Source organism: Saimiri boliviensis, chromosome 5, assembly GCF_048565385.1.
Source record: "Saimiri boliviensis isolate mSaiBol1 chromosome 5, mSaiBol1.pri, whole genome shotgun sequence".
NCBI lineage: Eukaryota > Metazoa > Chordata > Mammalia > Primates > Cebidae > Saimiri > Saimiri boliviensis.
The window spans coordinates 34914308-34934721 of record NC_133453.1 but is presented as its reverse complement, the minus strand read 5'-3'; the positions used below and the strand labels follow the sequence as shown (position 1 = coordinate 34934721).

Here is a 20414-nt window from a genome sequence, read left to right as displayed (position 1 = left end):
GAAACTTCTTACATTCCTTGGATGTTTTCTGGTTTCGTTGTTTTCTCATATTTTTTTCTTTCTTTCCTTTTTTTTCCCTTTTCCTTTTAAGTAAGCAATTAGTTCTGTTCTTTTTGGCCAGTGGTTGCCTAAGGCTGACAAGACACCCACTGGTTTCATTCTACTGTTTTTGTTTTTCAAGATAGTCTTTCAAGCCACTCAGAATTTCGGTTTTTAGCTCTTTGCTTGTGGCTTAGCTGCCTGGAGTGTGTTCACACCAGCCCCTGGGGACCCTGTTCCAAATTCAGTGACCCCCTGCTAGCTGTAGAGGAACACTTAATGTTCTCTCAGAGGCTGATTTGCCTTTCCTCTGTAGCGACAATGACATAGCAAGTGCCCCCCTTAGCAGGAAATGGCATTTTCCTACAGATATTCTCAGGTGCTTTGATCATGGACAGAGTTTTGAGAATGATCAGAGGACAGCCTTTAAGAACCGAGGCAAAAACTCCTGTAGATCATAGGGTGGGCAGGTATCTAAAGCTGCAGCATTGAATTTGGTAGCCAAGAGCCACGTGTAGCAATTTAAATTAATTAAAATGATTACAGCCAAAACTTGAGTGCCGCTGTCCCACCAGCTACATTCCAAGGGCACAGTCACTACACTGTATTGGTCAGTGCATACACAGGGCATGTCCCTGTCTACAGGGCATCACGGGATGTTGTACTGGACCACGCTCCTCCAGTGCTTTGGGCATTAACATGAGAGCAACCACCAGGGGCCCTTGCTGATGCTTTAGTTCCTTGGTTTTGGTATGAACCAAGAAGCAAGTAACGGGGGGATGTGTATTCTCTGGGATCCCTTGATGGACGTGTTCAGTGGCTGGTATCTTTATAGCTGCTTCATTCTACCTCACTGGATAACTACAGTAAAGTAAGCAAGTAACAAGGCATTAAATAGCGTAGGAACTACTGTTAACCAAAAAGCGCATTGTAAGTAAATATTAATACTAAGTAAGGCCAATAATAATAACCATTGTGATTGTTGTAGTGATTAGTATGGTTGTCAGGAATGAAACAAAGAAGACTAGATAAAGGGTACTAGGCCAGGTCAGCTTCAGAATCCTCCAGTGTGTGTTCCCCCTAACTATGTGCTCTTTTATTTAGGGATTGGCCGTGTGAAGTCTGATTATAGTATTACTTCAATAACTTTATATCATGAAAGTGACAGAGAGAAAACAAGCGAAGCTGATATTGAACAAAGTTTTGACTGCCTAGCTTACTTGTTGATGGGATTGAGGGAACAGAACCTTTACTCTAGGCTTAAAAACAAGCTCAAGGCTGGGTACAGTGGCTCATGCCTGTAATCCCAACACTTTGGGAGGCTGAGGCAGGTGGATCACCTGAGGTCAGGAGTTCGAGACCAGCCTGACCAACATGGAGAAAACCCATCTCTACTGAAAATACAAAATTAGCCGAGCACGGCATGTCTGTAATCCCAGCTACTTGGGAGGCTGAGGCAGGAGAATCGCTTGAACCCAGGAGGTGGAGGTTGTGGTGAGCCAAGATCACACCATTGCACTCCAGCCTGAGCAACGAGAGCAAAACTCCATCTCAAAAGAAACAAGTTCAAGTGGGAGTAGGTCAAGAATTCAAATGTTATGAAATATTTAGATTTTATAAATGGTGATTGGCTATTCCTTCAAATATAAGTGGTAAAATTGTGAACGCCTCATTGGGGCGGTTTTGATTGGGCCATTGAAGAAATTCCATTAGAGTGGGAGACCAGAACTGTGATTCACTGTGGATGTGCACACAAGAAGATTAAGTGAAGTGTGGGAGGGTGTGGTGGGCGGATTGTTGCAGAGAATCAGAGGAAATAATTGCTGAGTGAACTTACTTATGATGGGCTTGATTTTTGACAGTAAGCAAGTGGTGTCTGAAATGAAAAGCAACTGTCTGAGTTCAAAAGATCAGGTGGGACCCATGGCAGCAAATAATGCACTGAATTGCTGTTAGATTGAACTGCCTTCAGAAAGAGGTTGCTGTGGCTTGGCTGAGGCACAGACACTGCAAATCTGGAGACAGAACTTCTTGGGCTCTGGACCATGATAGATAGTTAAAGATCAGGAGCAGCTTGGCTAAGAGAAAGCCAACAGTCAAGAAATAATTTCAAGTGGAAAAGAAAAGAATAGAGGCCCTTCTTTAAGGAAGGTAGGAAAACGTCCCCGGCTTTGCAGAAAAAATAATAGCAGTGAGAAGCTTTCTTTACCCTTTTTTTTCTGGAAATCGTGATTGGTTGAGTACCCCAGCAGCATGTGGATTGATAATGAAGGGGCAGAATGGCAAGACTGTCTCTATGAAAGCAAAACCTTCATGAAAGCTGGCATAGAAAAAAAAAAAAAAAACAGCTCTGGGTCGATCCCTGCAAGAACCAGGACTGAAACCTTCAGTGTTCACGAAATAGTCTATTGCAAACCTTGAGAACATCCTGCTAAGTGTATCCAAAGTCAGTGTTTCCTTTAACTGGTTGCTAATTTGAGGACCTTAGCAGAGATAGGCTGACCTTGGAAGGCCAGCTGAGGACTGACTCATGTTTTAAGCATGGACTATACAAAGAGACTACACCTCTTACAGCACTGAATATTCTTTCAGATGGTCGTTCTAGTGGGAGGCCAAGATGCTAGCCAGGAGATGTGCGTGTTGGACAGATGGTGTGTTTGGCCTTGTGATAGCCAGGAGGATCAAGCTGGTAATTTATTTCAGGGTTTGGTTCGGTGTAGACACAACTGATTCCATGCCTATTGGGCCAGTCACAGCCACGTGTTCACTTGACACTTAAGCAGCTGAAGCCATATGCGGCCGTAAATCGCCAGGTGAAATATCAAGAGACCCTTTCTAGAGACAGCAGCAGGTTAAAATGCTGAACAGCCCTGGCCTCCATACTTCCTCTTCACCCTTTCGAACTCCTGTTGTGCATTCCCAGGTGACTGTTTTCTCTGTATCGTTGGCAACGACAGATGTTTTGCGTCAAGGACCCAGCAGAATGCCTCCCAATATGTCAGGTCCAGGAGGAGAAGGATTGTATCTCTGGGACATTATTTCCTCATTCTCTTTCAGCAACAGAACATATTTTCTTTCCATTGTCTTTTTTTCTTGGAAGCCGTCCATCGCTGGTATCATAGCCATCAGCTACAAGAGCAAGAAGGCAGCTTCCAACAGGCAGGGCTGGTTCTTAGCTGGTCAGTTGTCATGTTCAGGCAACATTTTGACAATCCAAAGGGCTTTTCCTTAAGGTTCAAGTAAATCAAAAAGTAGCTCCCCACCACACCAGCTGTTTTCACCGTCAAGTAATCAATCAGTAGCCACTGTATACTTAGAACCTCTTCTGTGTCTGGCAGTGGTGGGCCATAAACTGGGAGGTACCAGAGGAACACAGTTCAGTGGCAGCACGTGTTTGATCTCAATATCTATGTGTGGGTGCCATGACTTAAAAGACTGAAGCATTTATAATAGCTTGGAAGAGAGGTCAGTGGAAAAGCAACACTGCCCTAGAAAGTAGACAAGACACAAAGACTACAAGTCTTACTTCTTTGCAAGTGAAAATGTCTCTAAGTTGACGAACAGAAGTTGGCGGTGTTCCCTCAGGGATGGGAGGGGAAATGTCTCTAAATGACAGCAAGAAAACTTTAAACTGAGCTTAAGAAGTTCCTGATGGTTAGGATTGTGACCTGGAAAACACACTGCAGACATGGCCTTTGGAAACTCCTTCTCTGGAGAATTTAAAGCAAAGGGTGGATAGCTGTTCTTGGATGCTTTTGGCATGGGTCCTCTGGGAGGTAAGACTGGCCTGCCCTAAGATCACTTGAGGTCCCACTCCTGCTTCAGGATCATGTAACATTTTATTTCATCTACTGTGGATCAACACAAAAGACCTGTGGTGAACAGTACAGGATGGAAAACTTGGGGCCAGCTGGCTTCTGGGGTTAGAAAGGAGAAGGGGAACCAGTCTTATTCCAGAGAACATCTTTACTGCCCTCATGCCAAACACACTTCTTTCTGAGTCTTGGAACGGCCTTTTTGGGTTATTGCTGGTCTTTCTATCCTTTTTCTTTCCAAGTAAAACAAAGGCAAGCATAGGAGGCAGCGTGTAGAGTGATAGTAATAATAACTTTCTTGAGCTCTTACTGTGTCCTTGTTACTGTGCAAAGCGCTTTATGTAGCTCATTCCATTTACCCTTCCCACAACTCGATGCAGTAACACTGTCTTTGTATCCATTTTACAGATGGAAAGGTTGAGGCTTTAAAAGGTTAGTGAGTTAGGCCAGGAGTCCATCCCAGATGAGAAGCCATGCTTTGGCAGGTTTACTCAGTCCAATCAGTGTTCAGATCCTACATCACTTCAATTTTCTGAGCCCCAGTTTCTTTTTGGTGAAAATGGAGAAAATGGTATTTATTTTGCAAGACTAGATTTCACAGGGAAGGTGACATTAGGTGAGGTAGGTAAAGCCTCTATGCCAACTCTCAGGAGCAGCACGTATTCAGTGGGTTATTTCCTCTCCCCCCGCTCTTCCTCTCCCTTCCGTGGGCTTCTCCTGGTCTGAGTCAATTCTTTCACGATGTCCCTGGTTCTAATCAGGCCTCTCTCAGTGACAGGCGCTTTGCAGGCTCAGCGTCCCTCTGACTGATGTCTACTGCTAATTCCTTAAATTTACATATCATCTTTCTTCCCTGGAGCTCATAGCACTTAACAGACAAGTGGGGCACAAATGATTTAACGAAGTGAAATCCAGAGGCCTGCTCGTCTGGAGATTCTGCAAACTAGTGGATTAGCTCAGATGTCAGCACTGAATTATGATCCTTCAGCTGCTCGTGCTAAGCATGCCACTAGCATTAACTCCCTGGCCTTGCAATGGTCCCTTAAATCATGCATAGAGGTTGTCATTTTATTGTGAGAGGGAGAAAGGAGAGGAGAAGTGAGAGGAGGGCGGGGGGGCTACCTGGGGGTTACTGGAAGGGGCAGACCATGAAACCTTTGACCTGGCTGTGCCTGGGATTTTAGCACCAGGGTGAGTGCGTAGAACAGACCCAGATACAGTCCATTCAGCACAGTTCTTCCCGCCTCCACACACATTTTACTCACCAAATTCTAACCATGATGCCATGATTTCCCTGTCGTTTAAGAATGTAAATTCACACAAGTGGCAGTATTTCTGCCAAGCAATTTTCAGGCAGCAAGTGGGTCTTATTTGTGAAACTGTGAAGGAAGAAGGCTGAATAATAAATCTCTAAAATCTGGTTTCCTTTATATGTAAGGTGAGAACAGTGAGGGCTTGGAGATTAGCGGGAGCTTGGGAGCATTTGAGGGGTTCTCGCTGGTGTCTCAATACACTGGGTGCTTCCACAAGCCACCTTGTCATTACTGGTGCACCTCACCTTTGAAAGGGGCTGTTGGCTTGGGAGGGTGGAGGGAATTGTGAAGGGATTATATCTGAGGGATTATGAGAAGCCAGCTGATTGTCCTGTCCTTATTTGCAATGGATAGCCTCATATCATTCTTTAACCATGTATTTGTCATTCCTCATTCATTCATTCATAGAAACAAAATTTTCTTGAGGAGTGGCATATATATAGCACTATCTAGGGGTAGAGAGAAGAAGCAATATTAAACCAGATTTACAATAGGTTACGATAGGTAAGACCAGGATTTACAATAAAACTGGGGTGATAAAAAAAAAAAAAGACACACCAAAAAAACAGTTAAATGATGATGCCAGGCAGTGAGTGATTACCTACTGAAATCCATGGAAAATGGCCTGAAGTTCTTTTAACAACAAGGTAAAATCAGCAGTACAGTCAGTAGATGCTAGAGTTGTTGAGAAAAGAAGGGGATTAATGTTGTGTGTGCCAGAATAGTTAGGAGAAGAACTAGCAAAAGAGACAGGATAGGTGGAGTGGTTGGGGGAGTGGAAAATTACAGCTAAGAGGAGAGAATGCAGCAACGGGCCCAGTAGGGAAGCCAGTTTGCCTCAAACAGAGTGTGATTGATTGCAAGGACTTGGGGCAAGCTACCTGCAGAGCGGCTGAAATAAAGAACTTATTACATGAAGGTGGAAAACCTGCAGTCAGGTCTGGGCTCTGTCATTGAAGTCGCCTCCCTACCTTGGACAAATCACGTTAACCTTTCTGAGCCTGTTTCTTCATCATGTGCAAGGTAAGGTTAGTAAGTCTCAGCTCACAAGAACATAGAAAGGATGAAATGCATGTAAATGTGCTTGTAACAGGTAAAGCATTATGCAAGTATGAGCTTTAATTATTATCATTAACGGCAGCAGTAATAAGATCTGATAGGGAAAGCATAGGTTTCGAAGATCTTTGAGGGTCTGATTTGGCATCAGTGTATCCTCCCTCAGCAGACACCATCATTAATTCTCTTCTGTAGACAGCTGCCTTTTAGTTATCTGTACTGATTTTGGCCTTGCAGAGGTCACACCTTATGGGGTATGTAGACAGACATAGCTTTGGATGGTTGAGGAAGCACAAACTGGATTCCCACATATTCATAGTAAACTAGTCTCATTTGACTTCAGGGGAGCATAGCTTCTAAAGCACTAATCCCAGAAAGTCTAACAGGAAGGGGCTTAGGGGATCAGGGAGGTAGGCAAGGCAGCTGGGGAGCCAAGGAGGAAGGAGCTGTTTCTGGGCCACCGATGGGAGGTCCAGCACAGGCTACTCTCACCTAGAAAGGTGATGTCAGCGGATTAACAACAGCAAAGCAGCGGTCCAGGGACTACTGCATTGATTCAAGACTCTGGAATCGTAGCCCATCTACCCTGACAAGTCCAGGATGTTCATAGTCCCTGTGGAGTAAGAAAGCTCTGTGCACCTGTCTCAGGTTAACATGACCTCACACTAACGTGATCCTAAGGCGTCTGACATGCCCACATTCCATGCTGTGTATGTGGTAGAAAGGTGACCCTGCCATCTTGCAAAAGTATTCAGCATAAGATACCCCTATGTTTCAGGGCCAAAAAGAGGTAGTAAGATTTCCTCACCAAATGCCACCTTGTTCTCGGTACAAGTGGCCAGACAGTTCTGTACAAGTTGGATTTGAAGGTGCAGGTCCCCACACCTGTGTATGCAAGGCATGTGGTCTGCCACCAACAAGAAGAACTTGGTCTTCCACATGAGTGTCTGATGAATTTGAAACTAATCAGCCAAAAAGACCATTTTCTAAACATTTGGATTGGTAAATCCTTAATTTCCTAAAACACATATATTCTCTGCTAAATACATAGCCTTTATTAATAATAATGACAGCACCTTTATCATTGAAGCAAAGGCCAGGTTCAAGTCTGCCTGAATCACCCCTTTCAGCTCCCACCCTCTGTTCTGCTTGAAGGTGACACTGAGCTTCTGAGTCACAGTCACCAGAGCCCAGGCATCATCTAGCAGCACTGATGGAGACAGAAGGTTTTAAATGTCTGCCGTTTGGACAGCGCCCAGCCAAGATGGCCAGGGCTAGAAGCATCAACCACCTGGTCATAGTCACCCTCCAATCTAGCAACCACCTCACCCTCTATAATCTGTCCCCTTGTAATTGAGTTCATCAGATTGCACTGGCCCTTTGGGTGAGCTAGTGGTGAATAAGATGTGGGTCTGACCTCTTGGAATCTAGAGGGAGAAGAAGGGCACACACATACAACCAACCAACCAACCAAGAAATAAGGCGACCTTGCCAGGTGCTCCACGTGAAAGAGATGGAAAGGAAATGATACTGAGAAATAGGCAGGAGGGACCAATTTGACTTAGAGACTCAAGAAAGGGCTTCAAGAAGACACCGTATTTGAATCAAGGCTCTGAAGAAGCCTTAAGAAAGGGTCACAGAGCCTCGGGAACAAGGACATGAATAAACCCAAAAGACACCAAAACTCCAGTCCCAGCTAGCCCCTGGAGAGACCACAGCAGCACACTGGTGTCTTTCCCAAGTGTTTATCGAGAACCTCTGTTTGGGTTTGTTTCCCTCCAGATGACAGGAATTTCTTGCGGCTTCAGAGTGACAGCCAGAGAGAGGGCCAGTACGCGCGGCTCATCAGCCCCCCAGTCCACCTGCCTCAAAGCCCGGTGTGCATGGAGTTCCAGTACCAGGCCACGGGCGGCCGCGGGGTGGCACTGCAGGTGGTGCGGGAAGCCAGCCAGGAGAGCAAGCTGCTGTGGGTCATCCGCGAGGACCAGGGCGGCGAGTGGAAGCATGGGCGGATCATCCTGCCCAGCTACGACATGGAGTACCAGGTGGGGTGAGCCAAAAGGGAATCCTGTGATCCGTATTTCAGTATTTTAAAGGGCCGAGCCCATTCATCATTAGAGAACGTGGTTACGCGCTACTGTTTTCATTGTGTTTCTCGCGTTGCCATGGTAACTGAATGACACTCTTATTTGTTATTCAGAATATGCCTATCTCTACACCCAGACTTGGTTCTTTGTTCCTCCTGTTGCCTTTTATATTGCTGAAATCTTCAACAAATGTTTCTCCTCTCCATTTTATTTTAGATTGCTATCAGGTAGGCCGACAAAGGGACACAGAAGCCAGGGAAACAAACACAAACAAACCCTCCACACACAAGGAAAGGGGCCTGCGGAGCCCCTTCAGATCTGGGGAGGAAACAGGATAATCTCCCAGACCTGTCCCAGGGAGCGTGAACACAGGAAAGGGGGCGGGTGCTGTTCGTGCTCAGTGGCCGGCAGACATGAGAGGCTCCTGAATGAGTGCTCGCTCTCTCACCGGCTCCCGGGATGGAGTTCTGTTATCTCTGCCCCACAGAGCAGGAGACTGAGGCACAGATGGGTACGTTCAGCTGTGGCTGCGACTTGGGTAGGAGTAGACATACTGTGAAAGAGGTGACTGAGAACCAGCCAAAGCATTAACCTTCTCCTCCCCAGACGAGGAGCAGCAACAGATGGCTGGTGAGGCAGCCAACTGCTCACCCAGCTTGCCAGAGGACATGTGCTAGTTAGCAGAGAGGAACCTGGGGAGGGTGAGCATGAGGAATGACTGAAGACCACAGAGCTGAGGGGCTTCTGTGCAAAGCCTGCAGTCCCTGTCTCTTGAGGCAGCAAGGCATCCTGAGACCCTCCAATCTGGGTTCCCACTTACTCACCTGAGTGCATTGTATTGTAACTACCTGTTTGCATTTGTGTCTCAACCACTAGATGGGTGAGCTTCTCTGGACAGAGAACTTGTCTTAATAGGTTTTGTTACTATCCTTGTGTCCAGCGCATAGTAGGTGCTCAGTAAACAGCTGGTGAAAAAAGAAATTCTTTTCCTCCTAGTTGTAATAATGAAGCCGTAAGGCAACTTAGAATAAGGAGCATAAATCCAAGCCTATGTGCTGTATTTCTCACATTACCCCCACTTACTTGTGTCTTCTGAGTTTCCAATACCTGCACTGGGCATTTGAAAGATTTATGAGACAGGAACCTCAAAAATAGCAAGGGAAATTTCAACCCCTCTTTCAATATTCTCTGACTATGGTCCTTTTAATCAATACATTCTAGTTACTGGACAACAATATCCACCCACTTGTTATATTTTCTTATTCCCTCAAATATGCATTTGATTTGAACAAACTCATTTTAAATTAAGATTTCAAGAGCTGTAGCCATGTGGTCAACAGATGTGTACCAGGTGCAATACACACACACACACACACACACACACACACACACTTTAAGCTGCAGCTAACAGAAAATTGGAAATCTTTGCACTGTTTGGACCAGGAGACTCAGTTAACCATGGCTCTTATTCTTCCGGCTTCTAGATTGTGTTCGAGGGAGTGATAGGGAAAGGACGATCGGGAGAGATTGCCATTGATGACATTCGGATAAGCACTGATGTCCCACTGGAGAACTGCATGGGTACGTGAATATCTGTCTCTTCGTGGCTCTTTCAAATAAGACACCAAGGGCTGGGATAAGCAAGAGGAGGCAGCACACTATCTTTAAATGCAGTTATTACCAAGTGGGTGGGGCAGCAACAGTCTATGCAGGAGGTAAGGTGTGGGTGTAGTTGTGTCTTGGGCTGGGTTCAGGGTGGGAGGGGTGTGAGATGAGGGGAAGGTTTATATCCCTATTCCCAATCAGAAATGGACATGCACTAAGTACATGGAGGTTCAGGGTGCCAAGACCCCATCAGCAAACCCCAGCTTTTAGCAAAGAAAATGCTAGAGGACGAGAGCAACTGCCAGTCAAAATTATATGCTGGAAAGGTTTGATGGATTTAATGGAAGCCTTCGCTGGTGAGCAAGAATAGTGCATACATTATATAAGAGTGATAACACAATTAAGCGAGTAGTTCTTTTACATGAATGAATTGCAAAGCAAACTGTGACATTTGAAGTCAGATTTCAGATTTTTCTTTAAAACAAATACCTCTAGTGCTCAGGATGCCAAAGTTGTTGTAGGATTAGACGCTGTAGGTGTAGTCCAGGTGACTGGCATGAGAAGGATATCATAACTGTCATCTTGGTCAGAAGCACCTAAGCAGCCAGCCCACCTGAGATGCGCCCATTTTCTTCAGGGTCTCCTGCTTCAGAGGAGGTCACCTGAAGTGCATGCTGACTGTGTCCCTTCAGGGCCATGGACATTCCCCAAACCAAGAGGGGAACCCTGAGAAGGCACGGGGACTGCTTTCAGTCAGCAGAGTGGCTGCAGTAACTCACCAACTGCTTTTCTTGGCACACGAGCCCGGGTGTGTGTATGCTTGATGATGTCAGAAGCACCTGGGACCACCCCAGTCCCTTCAGGCCACTCTCAGGCCCTGGGCATCTAAAAGTAAGCCAGTCTCTGAGAAAGTAATCAGCAGTAAGTGACTGATTACAATGCTTTAGGGACCCATTTCTCTATGAAGGACTGTTTGTTCCAAAGCAACTTTGAGAATCCCCTCCCCACCACCACCCCATGATGATGATGTGTTAGACCCAGCCTAGAACATGTGGAAAATGTGGGGCACTTTCCATGGAGTGGTACAAAAAAAACTCAGTGCAGTCATCTTGGTCATTATTCAACCAATTATTCACTCTATGTTCACCTAATTATTTATTCCCTTTAACTAAGTCCAATTTTTTTGTCTATTTTTTTTCAGAACCCATCTCAGCTTTTGCAGGTGAGAATTTTAAAGGTAAAAGAAAATATTTTTTTGCATGCCTTTTCCTTCCCCCATGTGATGTGAATTTGGCGGGGGAAATCAACCTCCGGATTTGTCAAATCTCTCCAGAGAAAAGAGACGCCACACCTTCCTGCCACTAGATGGCACTAGCAACAGCTGTAGCTGTGGGGAAGGGGATCGAGAGCCTCACTGCCTCTTGTTTAATTAAAGTTTAGAAACCTATTAATAGAGACAAATAGGTTACAGATAAACCTTTCAGCCTTGCATTGTCCAACGGGGAGCAATGAGGCTGAAAATGCAGGCGTGGTGAGGAAGGAGAAACTGTGGGAATACTGAACCAAAAAAAATCAGTGTAAATTAAAAGTGAACTGAGGTGACGGCGGTTTGCTTTAGCCTGAAGATGGTTTCTTTCCAGTTCCAAGGTACTAAGGCAGCGGTCTCAGTTAACCCTCAGCGAGGTGCGGTGGCAGGCAGCTTGTGAGGGAAGGAACTTAGGGAAGAGACACAGGAGTGGTGGCCTGAGGAGGAAGAGTTGCCAGATTTAGGACCCGGTATCCAGTCAAGGGAATAAGGAGGTCCATTCCATGCCTGGGGCTAGAGGACTTTAAATGCAGGACTGGAAATCAGAAGTTCTCCCCAAGAAAGCAAAGAGAGAGCAGAGCAAAGTAAGAAGACCTGGGGATGCTTGCCTCATCCAGGTTTAAAACAAACAAACAAAAAAAAGGCCTCCAACCCTGGGTGATGGCAATGTCATCTGAGCTGTTACAATGCAGCCGACTGTAGATTTTGCCCTCTTTGCAATCCTATTGGCCTGACACTGCTGAAGTTTCCATACTGGTTTCTAATGCCAAACATTTAGGAGTCCCTCTAAATGCTTCACTGCGGTTGGCTTGAGTGTAAAAGCAAACACGGAAACACTCATCCTCACCGAATGATGGGAGTTCTTCATGACCTGTGTGATGCCAGCAATTGTGAGGATCGCTGTGCCCTGTTTTAACTGGCTGGGCTTAACCCTACAAGTGGCAGCATTGCAGAGATAAGGGCAGACATTTTTATATCCGACGTCTAGACTCGTTATCTTCACTCTCATTAATCTGTCCAGTTCCGGGCTAGAAAGAGATGAATTCCCGGTTTGTCACCTAGATGTGCTCCCTGACTCCGAATCATCCCACCCAATTTGCCACTCATCAGCTCTAAGACAGCCAGTGAGGAACAAAGCTGCAGATGCCAGGGGAATGGCAAACCAACCCAGAAGAGATTTCCTTTCTTGCCCTTCCTTGAGTCCCTGAACCCCTTGCCCACTCCCTGCTCCACAGTTCTAAAAGTATTAAGAGTATTCATGTACATACACTGCTGCTCTCTGGGGGCGAGATTTATGTTAACGTAAATCCAAAGTACTGGAAAGGAAGCTGAGAGCCAAACCGAACGACTTGGATTACAGTTGAATTCGAGTTCTAACCTTCAGGACCCAAGGTAATGCTTATGTTGGTGAAGTAAAATCTGTGGATGTTGTTTCACCTGACTCTCTTTGGGTTGTGGCGACTCACAGTTCCCAGAAAGGCTGGGTAAAGACGTGCCAGCAGCTGCTGCAGACTGTTGTGTGTGCACGTCGTGTCAGGTCGTGATTGACAAGTACAGTGGCTAAGTGCTTCACTTCTGTAAGAGAATAAGCAGACCAGGGCACGTGCGCTCTCCGTGAAGCTGTGCTTACCATGAGGCTTCACAGGCCAGTCATGCTCTCTCGTAAAAAATACATACATAAAATCTCATCTGAGCGGCCGTGCTCATTTAGCCAAAATAAACACAGAGCTTAGTGACTTGAAGGGAAGAATTTCCAGGGTGCTCCTGGTGGGCTGCTTTGAGGCTAAGCAAAGGCAGGGCACGAGTTGCACGGGTTGGGCCATGGCTTTCGTCTTGGAGGATGGCAAACATCTTTGGGAAGAAGAACCCAAGTCCCGAGGAGCAGAGGTTTGGCCCATAGACACAGTAAGGAGCAGAATCAGAATTGGGAATGGGGAATTTCATCACCTCGGCACGTTTTACATGGAGATGTGAGTTGGTAGCCAGATGAACCTAGTGCTATGAGTCTCCCATTTCTGGCTGAGACCCGTTTGACCACAGCGTGCAACTCTGTGCCTTGAGCAAACTTTTCTGTTTGAGAGAGGAGAGAGGACTGTATGTTCCCTCTAACCCAGTGACTCATATACTGTTCTTCTTATGGTCAGGACAGCAGGAGTCATCTCTTGGTCAGGGCATAAAATCAGTCTTTTCACTCAAAAACAATGGAAACAGAGAAATCAGGTTTGGGCAGGCAAGGTATGGAAAGCTGATGTTGAAACACTACCAACCATAGACATTTACATTGTTAGTACGTTTTTCAAATTGGGATGTTTTTCTTTTCCCTTATAAATGAATCATGCAAGAGGAAGTAATCTCCTTCTTTAGGATCAATCAGTGTATAGATAAATCTTTACGGAAATACAATGAAAGTGGCCTTTGGGCCTGTAGTTACTAGCTGGTCTTGATCTTTTGTATTTTGAAGTATCTTTCATTTTGCACCTCTTACTGATTTCTTGCCATGCAATATTTTTTTTAAATTCAGATCATCCTGTGATTTCTGCTTAGTGTATATATACATACATTGTGTAGCAGGGTGTGAGTCAGTAATGAAGAAAAGCCTGGGAGGAAAAGAGCTGTGCTGAGAAGAGAGAAAGAGAAGAGAGAATGAATAAACTGTGTTGTCACGTGATTTTTTAAAAAAGACCCTATTTTGTGGTTGTTATGAGTCACATTTTAAACAATGTAGCCTGGGTGTGCATTCTTCTCCTTTCTTTTCTTTTTTAAAGCAGTGGCTATAAACATGGTGCCGTCACGTATCTTTTCTAGGATTTGAGCTTTAACAAACGAAAAACCGTGTGTGTGCAGCGGGAAAAAAGAACCGAAAAGTGGTGTAATTAAGGTGATGGATTATTTCCTCTTACCCAGTGCTTTCTTTTTTCAATAAAGAAAAAGAATAAAGAAGCCAGTTAAAAATATATAAAGCCCATAATCAGAGTTCTGGGGTTGTTGACCAGGTGGTTATTTTTAACAGCTCACCTTGGAGGCAAGAATTTTTGTTTGTGTTAGCTAGGCTGCAGGCTTTGAGCAAAGCAGGGGCAGAGAGCCGGTCTGGTGCCCCACTGGTTAGAGACTCATGGAAATCCTAGCAGGGTGCACCTGTGGAAGGCGGTTGTCAGAGGGAAGGATTCAGAATGGCTGTCTTAGGCTAGTGGTTGCTACCAGGAACATCGGCGTCTCCTGCTTCGGCTGGGATGTGGGGTTTATGACTCAGGCCATTCCTGAGGTCCAGGGCCTGCGTTTCTTGGGTGTCCCCATGTGCCTTTCTGCAGTCCTCCACAGTGCTCATGCAGACAAAACCAGGGGGCAGCGCACATCCACGCCTGTCTCTTGGGCATAGAGGGGAGCAGTATTGAGAGGCTCATTTCAAGATAATGCTGACTGGCATTTGACTCCGTTCCTCAAGCGTTACATTCTGTTTCTTTGGGGCCAAGTGAGCAGTCTCTGTACTTGCACCCCCATCTCTCCTTTCCCGTTCCCACCCTCGCCCTCTATTGCCTGCCTTCCAAGGTTTTGTCCGCCAGGGTAATGTCCCCCATCCCCAGGGCCTGGCCTCAGATTCCCTTTCTCCTTGGACTCCCTTCCTCCCACGCCTCCTTCTCCTAGAAGCGCTTCTGAGACGCAGAGAGGGTTAAATGGTGCTTTTGCACAAGGTCCTCTGATGAAAGGCAGGGAAGTATTCCTCACCCCTGTCAGGGTTCCAGATAGGCAGCTGTAGTGTGTGAATCCTCCTCCTTGCCCCACCCCCTTATGTCTCCAGCTGCCAGATTAAGGCTAGGTGTTGCTGAGCAAGAAAGCATGGAGATCGGATGTGTGAAGCGGGTAACTGCTTGGCTGCCATCCTTGCCTGGGGGACACGGGGGCGTTCTTTGTGTGGTTTGCTGGAGCGCCACCTCTCCTGCCACGGAGACCTGACACGTCCCCTCTCCCTCAGTTTACCACTCATGTAAACAACTGCTGAAGTCAGCTTACCTAGGGGTGGAAGAAAATGTTTTTCACCAACGTTTCTCTCCAAGAACACAAGGGACAAGACTTAGTTTACAGAAAGTAGCGTAAGTACACCAAAGAGTGTGAAGCGTCCGAGACTTCAGCCAGTCAGAGATCTGAATTCAGAGGCATTTAAAAATGCCTCTAGATGTGGGAGAAATCCACATGGCTTCTGCCAACTTACTGAAAACATTCCCGTGCCTCCCGCCACACCATGCTCAGAAGGCAGATGGAAAGAGTCGTTTCTCAGGGAGGCCTTTGTGCGTGTGCCTCTCTTTTCCAAACACAGCAGAGGGCGTGACCACATTCTTCTACTATCTCCTGTAAACTTCTCTAGAGGAGCCAACCATTTTTTGTTTGTTTAATCTCACAAATTAAATAAACCTTTTATCTGAAATGCTCCTTCACCAGCACTTCATTTTTAACCTGTACAGAAAGGACTGTGCAGACGGGCCAGTCCTGAAACAATTCTGGCATGCAATGAGCCTTTTTTTTGAAAGAGATAGAGAAGGCTCACCCTTGGTGTCTTTCAAAACACTTCTTTTGGAAACCCAGGTGACTCCCGCAGGTCCAGATGACATTTCACAAATGCAGCTATAGTAGATGCTTTCTCACTTCAGTGACTCAGTGAGAAACTGACTTGACTGAGACACACCAGTCCTTAGACAGGTTCAGGCAGAAAGGAAGAGGACTGCTTCCTCTTCCCTCCCTACTTGGTTAGAGCAAGGATCTGTAAACTTGTTCTGTAAAAGGCCAGAAAGTAAGTACCTTGGGTTTTACTGGACATGCAGTCTCCGCTGCAAGGACTCAGCTCTGCCATTGCCGTGTAAAAGCATCCATAACAACACGTAAACAAATGAGGGCAGCTGTGTTCCAACAAAACTTGATTTACACAAGCAGGCAGTGGGCTGGATGTGGCCCATGGGCCAGCGTGAGCTGATCCCTGGGTTCAAGCACAAGCTGGGGTTTCGTCCACCGGCTTCTTGCTGGCAGTGTACAGCTCCTCAGAGGACCCTGGGCCATCACTTGGGTTTCGCTGAGTGCTGCCCTGCTCTTCTCCACAGTCATCCTCCAGGTGAAACCAGGAGAAAATCACTTGTCCTCTGAAGCCATCAGGTCTCCCATCAGAGGGTCATAAGGAATAAACAAAATGATTCATGTGATGCCCGTAGACCAATGATTGACACACAGGAAATGTCCACTCACGGTTGCTGCTCTTACACACACGTTTCCCAATTGCATATTAATTCAGTAACCCTATTTGCAGCTAGGAATGGCAGGAACACCACCTCATGTGTAATTGTTTGTCTTATTTTCTCCCATGCGTGGTTTCTCGAACTCTATTGTTTCTCAAAATTCAAATTCTTGGTGTTTGCAATGCTTTTCTCTAGGGGGCTCAGAACTTTTGCAGATGGGAGCCTGTGCAATCTTGCAAATATACTTGGAGTTGAGTTATTGAATATTTAAATATCTGTTTCTCATTATATCGCACAATGGGAAAACTTTGTAGAGAATTTGGGGTGGGAATTAAAGAAAAATAGTTCAGGAGTTGAAAGCATTTTTCAGTTGAAAAAAGACATGTGAGTAAGTGGCAGAAATTAGATCAGTCAAAGGGAAAATTCAGGTCAGCAGATCAACCAACTCCAGGCAAGGTTGAGTTCTCACCTACACTTTCACCCACCTATCCCAGGCTCCTTTAATGTCAAGCAATGGCTCGATCGCCCCAGATGGCTCAAGGGGCAAGGGAAGCTAAATTTGCACAGCTCAACAGTTTGGGCATCTGGTGCAGGTGACATCTGCCTAAAGTGGGTGCCTCTTTCTAATTTCCCATAGAGGTGCCATATGAGCTAGCAGAATCTCTAGCACTTTCTGAAAATAACTCTCCAAGGAAGGACCAGTAGGTCATCAGCATTTTCCAGGGAGTCTGAACATTGATCCAAATATATTCCTCTATCCCATCCGTCCATTTATCCATCCACCTGTCCATTCATCCATCCAGCTGGCATTCATTGGATTGCTGCTGCTGTCTGGGAAGGTGCTTTGGGTGGGGATTTAACCCCTATTGATTTATCATTTTCCTTCTCTCTAGTTGGCAAACCACAGCCTCATTAGCATACATCTCTCGGATGCTAGAACAGAGCCAGATTCTAAACCAGCACACTCCACCTGCCTTTGGAGATGAGTCTCTTTAGTTGGAGGTTAGGAGAAACTCCTAGCCCCAACTGCAATCAACAAAGAATTGCTTGTAGGAGATCAGGAAAGGGTTGCTAGTCGTATCCTCTCTTTTCTAACACTATTTCTAACCTCTTAACATTAAAAGTGTGAATTCACATAGTACTGTTTTTCATTTCTCCAAAGAAATGCCCAAAGAAGATGTTTAAGGAGCCAGTAATAATGTCCTCCAAATAGCTTCTGTCACTAAAGTTTTCTACATGTTGATAATTTCAGGGGAGAGAAGCATAGGTAGAAAAGGGGAAGAGGGTCTTACCTAAAACGAAGTTTGTCTTTCAGAGTAGAGCAGGATTCTGAGGGCCTGTGTCTGTGTCTCTGATTCTAAATATGTAATTCACATGTTAGTATTTCACCTTCCTCCAGCAGGCCCCCTAGAGTCTCTCCACTGTGCCCCAACACTGTCTCTGTCGTGAGAAACTGTAAGACGAGCAGTAAGGCTTTATCCTTCTCCGGCCCGAGCACTTGAAGCGTGGGTGGTGTATTTTGTGTTGGAAACCAGCATTTTGGTTGAAGGAAAGCAAACCTTTGAACGGAGACGATGTAGTGATGGAGGGAACGTGGGTAGTTGTGGCCATATTCCACTTGACAAAAATTTGTGTCCCTCCTTTGTGGTCTGGTCAGGTACTTCAGAGGGAAAGCAAATCCCTGGGGATTTATCACCTTCCTTTTCTCAATGGGTGAGCTGCAGCCTCATTAGAGGACGGCCCTCCCTGTGGGGCCACCTGAAAATCAGAGGCAAACCCGAGCACACCCTTTGGGAAGAGGAAGGATGTCTCTGAGGAACTCCGGGCACAACCCCGAACACTTTTGCTGTTTCCTGTCCATTTCTCTGAGCTCACGTTGAAAATCCAACAGCAGGATGGTTGCCAGGCAGCAGATCCTCTTGGTGACCTGAATAATGAGTTGACACCAGTTCACTGTGACTTGCCAGCTGGCCATTTCAAGGAGCCATTTCCAGTGCCTTGCTTTCTCTTCCTTTCTGATTGTATGTATAATTTCCACCATGGCACAGATATGTGGGAGAGAGAGAGGCCTTTCTCAGCTATAGTAATGAAATTAGTAAAAGACAAAAGTCGTTTAGGGATAAAGACAAAGAGGGTAGGTAATAAGGTGGAAGAAGATGAAGGTGTAGAAAGGAGCACTAAGGGGTTCCTGGGATTCTGGGGTCCTTTCTACCCCAGGGGAAGTGGATGTGGCTGTCAAGGTGTGTGCAGAGCAACACATCCTTGTCGAAGCTCTACCAATGTTGTGGGACCTCTGGTCACCCAAAAGGTACCAAAGAACCCCACCCTGGTGGAGGGGAATTCCTACAACAGGAGAAAGCAGTGATTAAGAGCTAGGAAGTTCAGCAGGCTTTGAAATATTTCTATCACCTCTAGAAGACACTAGAAGGTCTGACTCACCTCTCACCTATTCTCCAAATCAAAGAGAGGAGTTCTGACATTCAGGCTGCAGAAATTAGAGAACACCGACTCAGAAATAGGAGTCTTAGCCTCAGTTCAGTGTTTGATTCAACTAGCATTTAACGAGTGCCTTCTTTGTGTAAACCCTTAGGTATGGATGAGAGCAAGTTCCTCATGATGAGAGTGAGTTCCTCTGCTTAAGGAGCTCTGAATCTCAGGGTGGGTAGTGGAAGGAGGCACGAAAATATAATTGAGCCCCATCTGCATCTTAAACAGAGAGGGACCACCCTCTGCTCACAGAGTAGGACCACCAATGCATGAAGGAGGCAGCAGCACTTCCCACCCAGGGCTCTCCTCCTGGGGCACCCCATGAGTAGAGGATGCATCTTTCTGGCTTAATGCAAGCAGCTAGGGAGGCATTTTTCATAGGAGAAGCATGCATCATTTTTCAGAAGTAAAGATCATGTCTGGTTTTGGCAAGCTCAAAAGCTCCTAGTCCCTTTCTGGGCCAGATTCTCATCTGATGTAAATCTTTGGGAGAATCAAGTTGTAACACTGCTTTGCATCAAGTGGGACTCCAGCCAGTCTTTCCCCAGAGTTACCCTGGGCTTAAATCTACTACATCATCTCCATGGCAACCAGCGGCGGCCAGTGAACGTTCTAAACACTCTGCCAGCCTTTCTTCCCTGCTCTGTCTTTTCCGTGATTAAGAATGATCTCCCTCTCTCCCCGTCACTCCCTCACTCACTCTCACTCTCACATATCCTCTGTCATTTTGTGCCCACGTTTTTTGTTGCAACTTCCCTTGTAATCTGCTTTTTAAAATCCTCCATCCAATTAAAGAAAACGAGGATGTGTTAGTCATGACTTCACAGTGGTGACCGACCTGTTTAGGCAAGACCAGGCTAATTTCAATGGGTGCAGAAGCGTTGGCAAGTAACGTGGAATTTACCTTCAAGTCTAGCCAGCCTAATTAATACGTTGTTGTTGAGAATGCTGGCCAGCCAGACCGAATATGGTGTTTCCACCATTCGGGAAATCGGCCACACTGAATCCCAGAAGTCATGTCAGCATCATTTACTTGTATGTATTTGTGTATGTGTATGTGTGTGTGAGAGAGAGAGAGGGGGAGACGGAGGAAGAGAGAAGAACTATGACGTTTCCATATATTATAAAGTAATTGTGGTTAAACAACAAGGAAAGAGTTGTAATCATACCGTTCTTGGTTGAATCCCATACTTACTATTTAGCTGTGTAACCCCTTAATTTAACCTCTCTCTGCCTCTGTTTCCTCATCTGAAAAAATGGGTCTGACAGTAGCCACCTCCCAAGGGGTTAAGTAGGAAATAATGCAATCGTTGAGAAGTGCTCGGCAGGTACTAAGGACTGAGTACCACCTCAGTCCCTCCTCCCCTTCCCTGTCCGTCCCAAAGCATGTGTGTGTGTTTCTTTCTTTCTTTCTTTTTTTTTTTAAGTAGTCTTTTGATGAGTCTGCATGCTCTCAGCCTAGCAACACTCTTCTGTGTCTCTCCACC

At 45.8% G+C, this 20414-nt stretch overlaps 1 protein-coding gene across 3 annotated transcripts in view; it reads left to right on the top strand.

Annotated features, from left to right (window-relative positions):
• The window catches only part of NRP2 (neuropilin 2), a 117190-nt gene that overhangs the window by 75264 nt on the left and 21512 nt on the right, over positions 1 to 20414 (top strand). For 2 of the 3 annotated variants that reach the window (XM_010336410.3, XM_074399190.1), the window contains 3 exons: positions 8006 to 8268; positions 9795 to 9891; positions 11117 to 11137. In XM_010336410.3, coding sequence (XP_010334712.2) covers positions 8006 to 8268; positions 9795 to 9891; positions 11117 to 11137 — 381 coding nt within the window. Of the gene's footprint in view, positions 1 to 8005; positions 8269 to 9794; positions 9892 to 11116; positions 11138 to 13742; positions 20397 to 20414 lie in introns of those variants that run through there. The other variant, XM_074399191.1, reaches the window with a different exon arrangement.